We start from the raw sequence: 17,950 nt of genomic DNA, 5'->3' as shown, positions 1-17,950 counted from the left end.
GCAGATGCTTAGAGACTTTTTTGAGAGGAGAGAAGAATGCTGCCAGACACGGGGCACAAGCCGTGCAGAGATGAGATGTTTTGTTCTGTGCATATTTTAACTGAAATGGACACTTTTCCACTTCAGTCTCTTCTTGTAACTAGCTTTTTCTAATTAAAATTACCTCTTTATAAATATCCTTTGTATCTTTTCTTCACTCTCAGACGGCCGGGTAAGCATTGAAATGTGTTCTGCATTTGTAACTTCACCCCATGCATTTTTGATTAATGATGTAAAACAATAGAATAAGTGGCTTTATCCCTGCATTAAGGACTAAAGGTGGATTCTGTATAATGGGATTATCAAGTAAAGCCATATAGTGATAATATGTGTACTTAGGAGACATATGATTATGTATTAATGCAAAATAGAATAAGTGGCTTTATCCCTGCATTAAGGACTAAAGGTGGATTCTGTATAATGGGATTATCAAGTAAAGCCATACAGTGATAATACGGGAATAACGGATAAGGAAAATGGACCTCATCTAATTAAAGAGAGTCCGTCCCAGTGCAAATAAAATAAAAGATTCCGCAACTTCAATCACTCGACCTAAGGTCGATGACTGACGGGGGTCGGAACGGTGCATTCGCTGTCTCTTGTCGGTCAGTGGTAACAACAACATTTTGAAGACTCGGTTGGTTCTGCGTGTCAACCACTTCACAGGACGCTGTTTGAGGTGTAGATAGGCAGACCAATGAGTTATGAAGTTATCGATCTGACCTAAGAGCGAGCGTGGGCATTCAACAGTAAGTAAGCCAATTATGGAAACAGTTTATAAGAACCTAGTGGAGGGAATCTTAAACCTTTAACATGGCCATGTGGTACGGAAATCTGAACATAAAAGGAAGGAATAAGTTGCAGAGGATAGTGAATTTGGCCTTTAAAACCATAGGGAAGCAACAAAAACAGCCACGCTACATCTACAATGAAGTGCTTAGGAAGAAAGCTAGGAAGATTGTGTGTGACCCCTCTCACCCACTCTATGGGGGTTCGAGCTGTTGCCCTCTGGTAGTCATTACAGACTACCTAGGGTAAACAGAATTTATTTTAATAACTCCTTCATTCCTAATGCCATTAAGGCATTAAATGAATCTTGCACTCATTAGACCTGGTCCTTGTTGATGTATTGTATTCCGAATTTCCTACGTTCTCTGCACTTCTCAATTACTGATGTATATTAGGGGTGTAACGGTACACAGAAGCCACGGTTCAGTACATTATATTTATGATAATAATAATAATTATTATTATTATTAAATAGAATAATTTTCTATAGGCTTGCCGTGGTAGTCAGTGATACTAGTGTCATTCTGTGTTCAGGCATCCACTTGCCTACTGCCCCTTTAACAACTTATCCTTGCGCATCCTTAAGTTTAATTTTCACTTCCAGAGAGAATTAACTTCACGACTAGACTGAAGACTAGAGAACAGATGACATGTTACTTACAACAATGGCAGCGGATTATTTGGATTTAAACACAGTGGAGCTCAGATGATCTGTCCGGAAAAGTAGGCTATGTTTCTTTTTTTGATTGTGGGGAGAATGTTGATGCGTTTGTTGGCGTGTGTGTGTGTCGGCGACGCGTGTGTCTTTACATTGGTTTCATTTGGTTAACGTTATTGAGCGAACAAGAAAATGACCCTGCAGCTGTTCCAATGTATGTGTAAATGCACCGAGAGCTGCCTCGCCCGCTCTGAACTGAAGTCGGAGAAGAAGGGATGCGGAGCGTTTTGCGCGCGCTCCCGACTGCGTATGTGTTTCCCCATGCGCGCGGTGTGTGTGGGATGCACCGTGTCCCTCTCTCTCCCTCTCCGTCTCTCTCTCTCTCCCTCCCTCTCGCTCGCACGTCACAGTCTGTGACGGTGTGCCGCGCGCTGTTCTCGCATGTGCGACTGGTGTGTTTGCGCTGAGGCGTATTCGTCGTATGGCACGCGCACCGCACCGTGATGGCCGTACCGTAAATTGGCGGGACGAATACACATACCGTTACACCCCTAATGTATATGTATAATGTCTGCTGTCATTGTTGTTGTTTGTTTGTTCAAAGGTGAGACAAAATACCTATTTCCACATTGCGGACAATGACATTTGTGCGCATGCGTCGCCTGAGACGGCCACTGCTGCAGATCGCTCTACCTATTTCTGTACTTTTCATCTAATTCTACGTTTCTATTGTATTTCTTCTTTTTTACCTGGTCACAAGTCTTTTTTATTTAAGTTATGCCCTTCTAAACACGCAGTTTAGAACAGTTGTTGTCAGTCTGGCTGATGGTGGAATAACTTTTCAAGTTTGCAAGTGGACAACAGCTGATCGGAGCGTCCGGGTCCTGTTTACATGAGAGGTCAGCTGCGCAACCAGCCGGCACTCCACAGCCAGCTAACCAATCCGGACTTAACTAACACAGTCGCGGAGGAGCTGAAAAGGACTAATGGTGGCTTTCATGGATGTCGAGGACGTGGGTGACGTGCGAGACAGAAGAGGGCTGAAGCACAGAGAGAGAGAGAAGGAGCTACAAACCAAATTATTACACACCAGCAAGAACACTGCGATCATCAGCTGCTGGACTACTAGAGGCTCCCAGAAGCAGTCAAAAGAGGGAGAGACGCCTCGTCCGCTCATCATCAGGGTCCACTTCTTTCATCTCCGGAACGAAATCCTACGTCGGGCCAGCGCGACCTCCCGTGACACCCCTCTACTCTTCCAAGGCAAAAGGCTCTCTATTTTCCCTGATTACACCGGCGCTGTTTCCAAGAAGAGGGCTGCGTTTGGAGGAGTGAAACGTGAACTCCATGCCTGTCCTGGTATCAAGTTTGGGCTGATGTTTCCTGCGGTTCTGAAAATCACTCTGCCGAGTGGTTCAACGCACACGTTTGAAGACCCGGCCGCCGCCTCGACTTTCATAAACACTAAACTCAGAAAAGCGGTTCCCCAGACTGTAACCATCAGCTGAACGGCAAGTTCATAATTCATGTCCATATGACTGAGCATATACAGACTATTTCATTTTGGGACTACGATATTTCACAATATTAACATTTGTCACTTAACCACAGAAGGGGTGGTGTTTATCTTTAGAGTTAGTAATAGGAGAGGGCAGGAGCTCCGGGCACCACACCACACGCGTATCTCAGCGGGAGATGCTTCGGCGTGAGGGGGGAGGGGGGAGGGGGGAGGAGGGAGGGGAGAGGGGGGAGGAGGGAGGGGGGAGGAGGGAAGGGGGAGTAATGTTGTCTGTATCAGTTCTTTTTTATTTTTGTGTACTTGGCTTGGTCGCCCTATTGCAGTTTTATTTTATTGTTTTCAGTGTTTCTCATTTGCGGTGTACCCAGCACATCTATTCATTATCTTGCCGGTATTATGACCCAACCTAGATCAGCACAGCGGTCGGGAGGTGTACTTAGGTTTTGCAGCTGGAATTGCAGAGGCCTAAATCAACCGATCAAATGTAGTAAGGTGATACATCATCTTCAACATCTTGGCGCTAACATTGCTTTCCTTCAAGAGACCCACTTAAAGGGAACGGATCATATCAAATTAAAGAGGAGATGGGTGGGTCAGGTTTATCATTCGTCATTTCAAGGGAAATCCAGAGGGGTAGCCATTCTAATCCATAAATCTGTCAACTTTGTTTACTCCGATATTATCTCGGATCCTGGCGGGAGATTTGTGATAGTTATAGGACGGCTGTATGATGTACCAGTAATTCTGGCTAATGTATACGGCCCCAATTGGGACAATGAGAACTTTTTTCAAACACTGTTTGCCAGGATACCTGATATGTCAACACATTATCTGATTCAGGGTGGAGACCACAATGTCTGGATTAATCCTAGATTAGATCGCTCATCACCCAGGAATAGTGTACCTTCAAGATCTGCCAAAATCATTCATGCCTTTATGAATGAATTCAAGGTCTCTGACCCCTGGCGATTTTTAAACCCACAAGGAAGACAATATTCTTTCTTTTCACATGTTCATCAAACTTATTCTCGTATTGACTTTTTTCTGATTGATAATCGACTCATCCCATCACTACACTCCTGCTCTTATGAAGCGATCGTATTGTCGGATCATGCTCCAGTGCTTCTGGAGTTGTGCTTCCAGGAATATAACAACTCGCCACCTCCCTGGCGCCTAAATTGCCGTTTATTGTCAAATGAGAATTTCGTTAATTTCATACACAACCAAATCGATTTTTTTATATCGACCAATAAGACCCCTGAGATTTCAGCATCTTTACTATGGGAGACATTGAAGGCATATCTGAGGGGTGAGATAATCTCATATAGCGCCTATGAAAGGAAGGATAGAAAAAGACAGATGAGTGACTTGACTAAGCAGATTAGTCAATTAGATAACATACATGCTACTCAACCATCCCCGGATGTCTATAAAGAACGTCTCTCCCTCCAAGCAAAATTTGATGTCCTCTCCTCTGCTTACGTGGAGGATCTACTGATTAAATCCAGACAGACGTACTATGAGCATGGAGACAAGTCTAATAAATTATTGGCCCATAAGTTACGACAGGCCTCTGCCTCACATCAGATCCCTCAAATCCAGACAACCAATGGTTTAACTACGGATCCCAAGCTAATTAATGAAGAATTTAAAAACTTTTATTCCTCCTTATATACATCTGAACAAACCTCTGACCCTTCTGCCTATGATAATTTTTTTAATTCATTGGATATACCACAGATAAACCCGGAGGCTGCCACAGGGCTGGAGGGACCAGTCACGATAGATGAGCTCAGAGAGGCCGCCTACTCTATGCAAACAGGGAAGTGTCCGGGGCTAGATGGTTACCCTATAGAGTTCTACAGGAAATTTTTTGATAAATTGGCACCCATTTTAATTGACATGTATGCAGATTCATTTAGGTCACTTAAGTTACCCCCATCCCTTACTCAAGCCTCGATTTCTCTGTTGCTAAAAAAAGATAAAGACCCCCTATCCTGTGGAAGTTATCGTCCTGTCAGTCAGTTGACGGTAGATTTAAAGCTTCTATCAAAGCTCTTAGCTATGCGCTTAGAACCTGTCCTTCCCACTATCATATCTCCAGACCAAACAGGTTTTATCCAGAATAGATATTCATTTTCCAACATTAGACGTCTCTTTAATGTCATATATAGCCCTTCCTCCACAACTAGCCCGGAGGCTGTCATCTCACTAGATGCGGCCAAAGCTTTTGACCGTGTGGAGTGGGGATATCTTTTCGACACATTGAAAAAGTTTGGACTGGGGGATAACTTTGTAGCTTGGGTGAAATTACTTTACACCTCTCCCACTGCCTCAGTAAGGACTAACAACACACGTTCAGCACAGTTCCATCTACACCGCTCCACGAGACAGGGTTGCAATTTGAGCCCACTCCTGTTCGATGTTGCCATTGAACCGTTGGCCATCGCACTTCGATCAGACCTTCGTATAAAAGGTATAATCAGAGGGGGTGTTGAACAGAGGACCTCCCTATATGCAGATGACCTGCTTCTATACGTGTCTGACATCTCCACATCTATTCCAGCTGCACTTGACATATTCACCCGATTTGGCCGTATTTCAGGGTATAAACTAAATTTAGACAAAAGTGAACTTCTTCCATTGAATGCAGAAGCTCGAAGTTATCCACTGCACAACTTCCCATTGAAAATTTCCCCCCATGGCTTCAAATATCTCGGTATCCAAATTAGGGATACATTTGGGGACCTATTCAAATTTAATTTTGGCTCTCTACTGACTCGATTTCAGGAAGATTTTGAACGTTGGTCATTATTACCTCTCTCTCTTGCTGCACGTATCAATTGCGTTAAGATGAACTCTCTCCCAAGGTTTTCTTATCTTGTCCAGTGCCTGCCTATCTTTCTTCCCCACTCATTCTTTCAAAAAATTGACAGCCTAGTGTCCAAATTTATTTGGAATAACAAAGTTCCCAGAATTAGTAAAGCTCTATTACAAAGGAGTAGATCTCTGGGTGGCATGGCTCTACCTAACTTCAGAGCCTACTATTGGGCAGCCAATCTCAGAATCATACAGCAATGGCTACAGTCAGACAAACCTCTGGTGTGCCCTATGTGGGTTGACATCGAAGCCTCATCTGTCAAACCTGCTTCACTAACCGGTCTTATACATGCCCCCATTAGTTCTCCATTGGCCCCCTACTTCAAAAATATAATCGTTAAAACTACATTCAGAATTTGGAATCAATTCAGACGCCACTTTGGGTTTAAAACTCTATCCCACTTGGCCCCGATAGCAGCTAACCCTTTATTTCACCCCTCATTGATGGATGGAGCATTCTCCTTATGGGCCTCACTCGGTATTAAAACACTAGGTGACCTATATATAGATAATGTTTTTGCCTCCTTTCAGCAATTATCAGAGAAATATTCAATCCATAGCCGACATTTCTTTCGGTATCTACAGATTCGTAGCTATGTCTGTAGCATTAACCCTATATTTCCCAACCTTCCAGAGGTAACACCCAGCGACTCCTTTTTAACCCCGATGTCTTCCATCAAGGGCATGATATCGACTATGTACAATCTCATTCTCTCCTTATGTCCAACCACAATACACAATATTAAAAGTAAATGGGAGGAGGATTTAGAGGAGGAGATCTCGGATGACATTTGGGTTGACATTCTACGTCTTGTTCATTCTTCTTCTATTTGTGCAAGACACGGGCTGATACAATGCAAAATTGTTCATCGAGTACACCTGACGAAAGTCAGATTAGCCAAAATGTATGAAGATATCGATCCTATATGTGATAGATGTCATTCGGCCCCAGCCACATATACTCACATGTTTTGGACATGCCCCTCCTTGCACAGGTATTGGACAAATATTTTTGAAACCATCTCGGGAAGTATTGAGACAAATCTTGAACCAAATGTATTGACAGCGCTTTTTGGATACTCCCCACCTATGTTATCACTTTCAAAGCACAAAGCACACATTGTGGCATTTACCACTCTACTGGCCAGGCGGCTGATTCTGTTTAAATGGAAGTCCGCTGCTCCCCCCACTCACCTTCACTGGATTAGAGACATACTATACTTTATCAAACTTGAAAAGATAAGATGCACTCTGAGAGGTTCTTCATCTATGTTCAAGAAAACGTGGGGTTCATTCCTTGTACTTGTGGATGATGTACAGTTCCATACTATTCCAGAATAACAATTTGTATGCTGCTTGTTGGTATTCATCTGTGTGAATGTTAATTCAACGTGAGTTATTTGATATACCGGATATACATTGGAGAAGCATATTTGGGTACCTAAACATGTGCTATATATTTGATATACTATGTATATACGTTTGAGACGACTGTCGAGCGACCAAGTCAGTGTTTGTTTGTATTATTATTTACTTTTGAACTCTGTTTTATTTTTTCTTGTTTTTTATTTTTTTATTTTATTTTCTTCTGTTTAATGTTGTTATCTGTTCTATGTGGACAATGACAATACAACAATGTATATATACAGACATATACTTATAATGTCTATGTCCTCAAAAAAGTATAATAAACAAAAAAGTGAAAAAAAAAAAGAGGATGGGTAATGCAGCCTTTATCAACTATGCCCCAAAACTATGGAACAAACTACCCCAAAACATCAGGGAAGCCAACTCGCTAGACATCTTTAAAAGACAGCTTAAAACCTATCTCTTTGCTCAGGCATTTCACTGATAGATATCTGCTACCACCTAGTGGCAAGAGGAAACATCAGGGATATCCTGACACAACTTGTATTTACCTGCACTATTCTTACCCTGCCTACTCTTGTACACTGCCTATCAAATTCATGTGTCGGTTATTGCACTTTTTACTTCTTACTGATGACTATTTTTAAACTGAATAATTTTAAACTATTTTTATTATTTGCTAGATCCAAATGTGAAACACTGATTATTTGTATTACTGAATAGAGAGCCTATTAGGATGCTAGATCCTAATGTGAAACACTGATGTGCCATACCTTGCTATGCTCGCTCATGCCTGTATTTTTTTATGTCCGTTCTATTTTATAATTTTTTGACTATTTTTAAACTGAATCATTTTAAACAATTTTTACTATTTGTGTTACTGAAAACTGTAAGCGGAGAGCCTATTGGGATGCTAGATCCTAATGTGAAACACTGATTTGCCATACCTTGCTACCCGTCTATCTTTTTATGCTCGCTTATGCCTGTATTTTTTACTGTTGTGAAGCACTTTGAACTGCAACCTCTGTATGAAAAGTGCTATACAAATAAAGTTATTATTATTATTATTATTATTATTATTATTATTATTATTATTAAGTAAACAATAAACAAGGTGGCCTATTGGGATGTCCTAATGTGAAAAACTGATTTTATATGTCTGCACTTTATGTGCTCATTTTGTGCCCGTCTTTTTTCTGTTGTGAAGCACTTTGAGCTACAATTCTTGTATGAAAGGTGCTATACAAATAAAGTTTATTATTCTTATTAATGCTCTACACCTCTCAACACTCTCCACCTGGGCCCTATTCCCCGTACCTGGTTCAACTAAGTCGATCAAAAGTCCCATTATCCAGATTCAATTAACCCGATGTTTGAATCCAGGCTTTCCCCGTTCCTCGAAGGCCTGATTCAGTCTTGTTAATTCGAACCAGACTTGATACTCAGGATAATTGCGCCTCACCTGAAAAGACAGCAGGTGTCGATCGCAGAAATCCTGATTTTCTAACGGCATTGATTGATTGATTGAAAACTTTATAACAGATTGCAGAATGGGTACAATACAGTACGGCTCAATAGCCTCGCCGACAAGTTAAATGCATAATCTATAGGCTAATGTTAAGTCCCTCATTACCCCAATAATTCAGATTATATTTCTTTAAATGTGCCTGCTGGCAGTAGGCTTAATGCAATGAATAATCGAATGAGAAAATAATTAGTTCAACTCTTTCAGAATAAGTAGATACAAACAAGCCCAAAGAGTATCTAATTGATACAAATTAATAGATACTTATGAGGATATCTGTACTGTATGATAGATATTAAAAATAGAGTTCTTTGGATTGATATGTATCAGGTTTGTACACCTTTTCCAAGGCAAAATGCAAGCACTTTTCAAGCATTTTCAATGTGCAATTTCAAGATTTTCCAGCATCTTATGCGGCTGTGGTAAATTAAATATTTACTCAAAATGATTATTTCACTTCTTCCATCACATTAAATCAGATGTTATTGTGCTAAACAACCAAAATTATGTAGACTTGGCATCATATATAACTGATATATAGCTGAGCCGATGTGTTATGCAGTATGTCGTGTATGTCATAAATGTCATGATGAATTGAACATGGGGGACCCTGATGTAAACAAGACGAAAGTATTGCTCTGGTCTGCATCCCCTTAATAATTGTGTGTATTGAGCCGTACTGTATTGTACCCATTCTGCAATCTGTTAATAAAGTTTTCAGGGAAGAGAAATGAGGAGCTATCCCAAATGTGGTGAGGTATGCCACTTTATTCTCCCCACAAGTAAATTGCTTTGCTATCTCACTGTCAGGAAACATTGTTTGAAACATGGCCCCCATGTCATTACATGAATGGTAGGAATAGTGGCTGGTTACAGCTTTTGTTGCCCAGCATATTTCAGCTTGAAGTGTTGGATTAGAGGTAACAAATGATTTAATGGTGCCTGTGGTGTTGCTGGTTGACTGGTTCTTGGATGAGCCTGGGGATGGTAGAGGGGCAACTCCACTGCAAGCTCCTCCACTGGCTGCTCTGGCTCTCACTACACTGCTGGTTGTTGATGTGGATGTAGCTGTGCTGCTTGATGCATTGCTTGTCTGCTGGAAATAATCCACTAATGCAGGACCTGGATTTAGACGTGCTTTCATCAGAATTTGATGCTTCTTCCCTAAATAAAAAGGAGCAGCATGTTATAAATAAAACAAAGTGTTTTATTAATTTAATCTCACTGGTTGCACTTAACTTTAAGAGTATTTATTGTTTAATGTTGACATCTAATCTAAATGGATCATTATGATATTATAAATGTATATTTCATTTTCATTTATAGGCTACTGCCTATGAATTTTAGACTGAGCCTAATGATGGCCTGGAATGAACCAACTACCTTAACATTATTATCCATGTAATTAACTGTAAAGGTCACGTTAGCTGTTAGATTGCATATTCCATAAATAAACATGCTAAAATTGGCCTGGCTCGTCACGTTTGATTGAAAACGTTATTAACAGATTGCAGAATGGGTACAATACACTATGGCTCAATACACACAATTGTTAAGGGGATGCAGACCAGAGAAATACTTTCGTCTTGTTTACATCAGGGTCCGCCATTTTCAATTCATCATAACATTTATGACATACACGACATACAGGTAGACAGTACGTTACTGCGTTCCAGACTACAACTGCTCCACACCAGTTCCACACCAGTCTCCGTAAATGTTCCGTTATAAAAATAAAATACCATTTCAATACACAACAAGTTTTCGTGTTTTGAAATACATGAAAGGAAATTAGCTAACGTTGATTTGCCTAACGTTACATGCTACAACACTAGGGGTGGGACGATACATCGATACATCGATGTAATTATCAACGATCGAATCGGATCGATGCGATGTAATAAGATCGATTCATATCGATACTCTTATTTTGAAAATCCTGTGGCGAGTCTCATAACTGATTGTGTTAAATGGGCATATGATATCATCTCATATCGATCGCAGGCACCTGAATCTAATCGTATCGTATTGTATCGTGAGAGACTTTGTGATATCGGCAAATATCGTATCGTTGTCCAAAGAATCGATATCGTATCGTATCATGATGAAACTGGTGATTCCCACCCCTATACAACACTGCGGTGAAAAACAGAGTCCGGTAAACACGAGTTTGTAATTCCATTAGTGTATTTTGCCTGTTACTTGACTATTTCGATTATTGAAGTGGTATTTTTATAACAAACATTTACGGAGACAGGTGTGGACTGTGGAGCACTTGTAGTCTCGAACTTAGTTACCTGGCGAGCCAGGCCGAGACACGTTAATAACACCCATGGCTCAGTGGCTCACCTTTCAACGTGGCTCGAACGTGCAGACTCCCCCAATCCCCATGGTAAAAATCTTCAAGTCCTTTCTGCATATTTTGCACACGGCTACTCGAGGATGTTCTCCTCTGAATTATATTTGATATCTCCGAGCCAGAGCTCATTAAAACGGCAGCCTCCCGGCATTTTGGCCACACACACACGCGCGCTGTTCTCATGGCACAGGTAAAAACACTACGGGGTGGGGCCGAGCCACATTTCATTTCGCATGAAAGGCGAATGCAAAATAGGCTCGCGAGTCGCTCCAACTTATTTTATTTTTTGTCTAAAAACCAAACTATTCAGTCAGATAGCGATTTATTATTAAAGTATAAAATGCAATTACAATTTCAATAACTTTCCAGCACTTTATACACAATTCAAGCACATTTAAAACCTTGAAAACAGCACATTGAAATACAAGCATTTTCAAGGATTTCCAGCACCCGTACGAACCCTGTGTATGAGCCAGCTGGACAGAGATTCAGGAGACAAAGGTGAAGTAAATCGATGGATTTTATTGACAGGAACACACGGAGAACGAGGAACAGTCCTGGAGACAACCAGCCCTCCACGGGGCTGAGAGGCTCCAGAATGAAAAACAACCATGCCATTTATACTATGTGGGAGTTCCAAATTTAGCAAGCCACTGGTTAATAATAGATGATCCGACATTCTTGGCATATAAGGTAATCTAAGGATGAATCTGGTTTGCTCCTCTCACTGGCCTGTGGCCGGAGGCCCGATACAGCCATGCATGCACTGGTCACACAGGTCATCAGGTCAAAGTATTTCTGGGTGCATGGCCTGGCTTGGTCACAGCCTGCACATTCCAGAGTGAGGGAGACCTATGCACTCATGATTGACCAGAGGAGCTGGTTGTAAGATATTAATTAACTGAAAATACCAACCCCCCTTTTGACATTAATTAAATATGTCAACACAATAGTTCATTAATGGACCATACCTGCCGATTATCAACCACTAAACACATCATACCTAACCAACAGTTAGAGAGGAGAGAGAGAGAAGGGGGGGGGAGCGGGAGAGAGAGAGAGAAAAGAGACAGAGATTTGCAACTTTCAAAAGAACTACACCTAAAACCCCTTTGAACCCCCCTCCAGTTAGAGTACACCCCTTCCGTTTGGATGCATTCCTTCCCTTACTATCGGCGTTTCGTTGAAGGTTTCGCTAAGCATGCCGCTCCACTCCACCGGCTTGTTGCCAAGCTACAGGGAACCAACAAAAAGCCCCGCTCAAAATCCAGTGTAAAGTTACAAGGACACTGGAATGAACAGTGTGAACAGGCCTTTCAGACCCTGAAAACGAAGCTGACCACCACCCCAGTCTTGGGGTATGCAGACTTTAAGCAGCCCTTTATTCTAGAAATTGATGCCAGCCATCTATAGAGCTCTATAGAGGTGCAGTGCTGAGTTTGTGTGCAATATCCTTTTTAATTACTAGTAATGGTGGTCTAGATTGGTCCAGTTGGGTATGATCCCTTTTTAGTGTTTTTATTTAATAAAGTGTCAAATCTTGGGAATACAAAAACCTCTGTTGTACGCCTGTTCTTTTATTAGAAACCCTGTGTGGTCTGGGAACTCGGAACATAAATGTGTAACAATGAATGAGGGTCTCTCCCCTTAAGGACTTTAAGCAGCCCTTTATTCTAGAAATTGATGCCAGCCATCAGGGCCTCGGCGCAGTACTCTCACAAGAACAAGATGGAGCACGCAGGCCGATTGCGTTTGCCAGCAGGGGGCTTAGGAAGACAGAGAAACATGTCAAATTACAGCTCCATGAAGTTGGAGTTTCTGTCGCTGAAGTGGGCGGTGACCGAAAAGTTGCGAGAATACCTCTTGGGAACCACGTTCACCATCTACACAAACAACCCCCTGAACTATCTGCAGACAGCTAAGCTGGCAGCTGTAGAGCAACGATGGGCCTCGGAGTTGGCCAGTTTCAACTTTGACATTAAGTACCGACCGGGCCCTGTCAATCGAAATGGCGACGCCCTTTCTCGCCTCCCAAACACTCAGCCCATCTCTGCAGCCCTCCCTGGCATCGCCATCCCATCGCAAGTGGCAGACCACCACTCAGAGCCCCAGCAGGACACCAGAGCTCACAGCCCACACTATGGCTGTGGACGCAGCTCCAGTGCGCACCCAGGCTGATCTGCAGGCCCTGCAAGCCGCCGACCCTGTGATTAAAGCCTTCCTGCCCTATTGGAGAAGAGGGTGGCCCCCAAATGGAGCAGAAAGGGTCAGAGAACCGCCTCAGGTGTTGGAGCTGGCTCGACAATGGAAGAGGATCAGGGAGAAGCACGGGGTACTTTACCGGGAGATCTGGATACCCCCAAGCCAAGAGGCTGTACACCAGCTACTGCTACCCAAAGCATTGCAGGTCGAGGTACTGACCAGTCTACACGACAATCATGGCCACCAAGGAGCAGAGAGGACAACTGGCCTAGTCCGGGAGAGGTGTTACTGGTCGAACATGCGTTTGGATATCGACCGGTGGTGCAAAGAGTTTGAGCGGTGCGTTGTGGCAAAGGCAGTACGGCCAACAGTCCGGACCACCATGGGACATCTAATGGCTTACAAGCCATTGGAGGTAATCGCCATTGATTTCGCCACCTTGGAAAGGAAAGGGCCAGTGATGGCAGAGAGAATATTCTGGTCGTCACCGATTCTTCTTCAAATTCAGCCAGGCGTATCCCACGTCTGATCAGAAGGCTCACACAGTGGTCAAGATCCTCACCGAAAAGTGGTTCTATACATACGGAGTGCCAAAACGGATTCACTCTGACCAAGGCCGCAACTTTGAAGGAGAGCTACTCAAGCGCCTCTGCCAGTTGTATGGTGTGGCAAAGAGCAGGAGCACCCCATACCACCCAGAGGGGAATGGACAATGCGAGAGATTTAATAGAACCATCTTCGATCTCTTGCGCTCCCTCCCACAGGGGAAGAAACGAAAGTGGCCTCAAGTGCTCCCTCAGCTACTATTCGCATACAATACCACTGCCCACCAGTCAACAGGCCACTCGCCCTACGAACTGATGTTTGGCCAGAAGCCCCAGCTGCCTGTCGATCTGCTTCTGGGTCAAAGAGAGGAAAAACAGACGGCCACCACACTGGAAGATTGGGTGACCAGACACCAAGATCACCTAGCCTCTGTCTATGTGAATGCCCGGAGGTATCTCGAGGCAGCTGCTATGTCCAGAGAGCACCGGCGGCCTGAGCCAAACACACCCATCCTCTTTACAGGGACTTTAGTCTACAAGAAGAACCATGGAACAGGACAACGAAAAATCCAAGACATGTGGGAATCAACGGTCTACCAAGTCATGGAATGCCTAGATAAGGCTGGCACCGTATACAAGATCCAGTCCCGAGACCACCCAGAGCAGCAGAAGAACATCCACCACTCAGAATTGAGACTGATCAAAGCCAATGGAGCCCCGGTGTCTGAACCACTGACGGGGTTAATCCCGGCTAGAGCAAGGGACAGAGTGCCTTCACTAGAGTGGGAAATGGACGACAGCTTTCTGTCAGGAACCCTGACCACTCCTATGAACCAACAGGACCAGCAGCAAATGGAACCAGCACTAGAGCTCCGACCTCAAGAGACTGGCCCCGTATCAGCCCCCCTGCCCTTAGTCGAGGACTGCCCTGCAGCCATCAGAATCACCCCCTTCCTCTGCCCCGCAGCCATCAGGACTAATGACCGGTTTGCAACCTGGCGGCTGGGAGCCGATCAAACAGAACAACGGCAGGTCAGCATTCTAACCCTTTCAACCTGCCCCGACCTTTAGCCCCATTCGCTCCAGCCGTTAATTCCCACCAAGTAGTCTTATGGCCATGGGACTAAGATTAGGGTAAATTATGTTCCCGGGACGGCAACCTTTTAAAGTGGGGGTGTATGTAACCTGAGGTACACTAGGACCAAGGAGTTCTCTGGCCAGGTACTGCTAGCCTTGAAAAGGAAGTCACGTGAGACTTTGACCAAACTCACGTTTGTTCTCGTCAGCTGGCATTTACACTCCAGGTGATTACAGTTGCAGAGGAGGTTGTGCTGCCCCACAGGTTTTTAAGGTATGAGCAGGTTAAAACACTAATTTGATAGATCTGTTCACCCTTGCCAACTTCTATTTATCTTTTATCATTTATCATTTATCATTTATTCTATCTTTTGTGTAGACGTGTTTTGTGTGGCCAACCATCCTGGTGTCTGGGAGCACAGTTGCTGGCTGGCAATTGGGAGCTTGAGGTGGGCGTGACATTTTAATTGTTAATTTATGCTTTTGTGTGGCACATTCAGTATTACATGGTGTTAACAATTGTTTGTATTTCCAGGCTGGACCGACACGGCGTGTAGGGCAGCCACTGTTTTTCCTCTTTTTAACTTCTGTGCGTCAAGTAATTTCCTTTTTAGAGTTTTAATTAGTTTCCATTTTTACCTCTGTGCCATCTGACCGCTTTATTTTATTGTGTATTTTATCCAGCAGTGCAGTGATGTGTCCTATTTATTAGATGTGCTGTGTGTGTGCTCTATAGAGGTGCAGTGCTGAGTTTGTGTGCAATATCCTTTTTAATTACTAGTAATGGTGGTCTAGATTGGTCCAGTTGGGTATGATCCCTTTTTAGTGTTTTTATTTAATAAAGTGTCTAATCTTGGGAATACAAAAACCTCTGTTGTACGCCTGTTCTTTTATTAGAAACCCTGTGTGGTCTGTAAGGCTGAGCCCGAACCCTGTTTTTAGGGTTCGAACGTTCGCCAGGGTTTATCGAACGAACGTTCGAACGTTCGTTTAAAAAAAAAAATTTATAAATCTTTTTTTTAATAAATTTTTTTTTTACATTTTTTTTAATAATATTTTTTTTTTTATTGTATTATTATAGATCCTACGGAGGGCGGCATTGCATAGTCTATTGGTGAAAAACATGTTGTTTACAGTGGTGGCTGTTCATGTAAACATGTAATTAAACAAAGCACTCAGAAGAAAATAAACAAGCTACTGAATCAAAGTATGATAAACAATAGCCCTTGCAGTCACGTAAGGGGCTAGATAAACAAATGCATTAATTTTATGGCATTAACGTTATATAGTTAGTGTTACACGTTCAATAACAGGTATTCACTCTTGGACGACGGGGAGGGGAGCCGGGAGGAGAGGCGCACGCCTCGGCTCAACAGACCCGTCCACCGTCTACCTCGGAACGGCCGGGCTCCCAACACGCCTGCCGCCCGTCCGCCCTACCACCGTTCCGAGGTAGACGGTGGACGGGTCTGTCCACCGTGCGCCTGCTGTTGTTTCCAACGCAACCACCTCCCGCCATGAAGCTCGCGCTCCGTGGCCGAAAAAGGCTGGTATTCATTAATGATCCTTCTGCAGGTTCACCTACGGAAACCTTGTTACCGATTACTTCCTCGGCGGGGAGCTAACTACGGCTCCCCGGTAGCTACGGTAAGTCTGTTGAGGCTTGCCGATTGGTGGTAACAGCAGAGGCGGGTGCAAGCGGTGTGACGTAATTGGCAGAATCGCCTGTCAATCAAAATAGAGCTCTGGTTGAGAAATAGTATCCCGCTGCAGCCCGGCAGACCATACTGGTTGAGCCGAGCGCCTCGCATTCACATCACCTCAACCCCGTGCGCATCCTTTTTTTTTTTTTCACCGAACGTTCGAACCTATTAATTAAAGTCCGAATGTCAGCGGAACGTTCGAACGTTCGGGCTCAGCCTTAGTGGTCTGGGAACTGGGAACATAAATGTGTAACAATGAATGAGGGTCTCTCCCCTTAACAGAGAGTGGCGCAGTTTCTATATATTCAACCATTAAGGTTACATATATATATATAGTATATCTATATTTTTTATCATGTAAAAGTTCTCATATAAAATCTGCAAATGGTTATGCAAAACAACTCCCAATGTAATATTTTCTTCCCCATCTTACCGTTGACAATCTCTTGAGCGGGATTTCCAAGAGTCTTGTCTGTAGTTTAGCTCCACTTTTCTCTCCAAGCTCCTCATAACCTTGGATTACAAACCAGTCTGTGTCCTTTTCTGAAACTGAGAGAAAAGTCATATCTTTATTTATTTATTAAAAAAGGATCCCCATTAGCTGATGCCAATGGCACCAGCTAGTCTTCCTGGGGTCCGAAGTCCCACATATCAATATACACAGACATATATACATGTATACACATACATACATACTAGGGGTGTAACGGTACACAGAAGCCACAGTTCGGTACGTACCCCTCTATTGGTGTCACGGTTCGGTACGATTTCGGTACAACAGGAAAAGAATATTTATAATTATTATTATATATTTATAATTATTATTATAATTATTATTATTAAATAGAATGCTATTCTATAGGCTTGCCGTGGTAGTCAGTGATACTGGTGTCATTCTGTGTTCAGGCATCCAATGAGTAAATTAATTGCCTACTGCCCCCTTAACTCAATCAGCGCCTAGAGGTCGCCCTTTACCATGTGGTAAGAATGCCACCGCTTTAAAGAATAGGGATACATGGCGGTGTTAGCAGGGCTCAAACTATATTTTATATCATAGCAATGGATATAAAACTATTGCCCATTTGACATAGAGTATAATGAGAAAAAAAAAATTTCATCCATACATTCCCGTTTTATACCGTGGTGAATATGAGTATAGTTTTAGAGTAATCCTGTGTAATCCCAGAAAATGCCGCTATGCAGCGTTTAGTGCATTTCACTAGAAACTGTGACGTTTCTCGCATATATCAACAATCAATCTGAAATCAACGCTATATTATCGGTTA

General features: G+C 43.0%; 1 protein-coding gene across 1 annotated transcript in view; it reads right to left on the bottom strand.

The window, feature by feature from the left end:
• Positions 1–17,950, bottom strand: part of LOC311245992 (uncharacterized protein) — a 78,043-nt gene that overhangs the window by 36,070 nt on the left and 24,023 nt on the right. The window contains exon 4 of the mRNA XM_084336042.1: positions 17,098–17,213. Within this exon, the coding sequence (XP_084192168.1) occupies positions 17,098–17,213 (116 nt within the window). The remainder of the gene's footprint in view (positions 1–17,097; positions 17,214–17,950) is intronic.

The sequence above is a fragment of the Notolepis coatsorum genome (assembly GCF_963971535.1).
Source record: "Notolepis coatsorum genome assembly, chromosome: 19".
Classification (NCBI taxonomy): Eukaryota; Metazoa; Chordata; class Actinopteri; order Aulopiformes; family Paralepididae; genus Notolepis; species Notolepis coatsorum.
The sequence above is the reverse complement of the archived record's forward strand: the minus strand, read 5'-3'. Positions and strand labels throughout refer to the sequence as shown.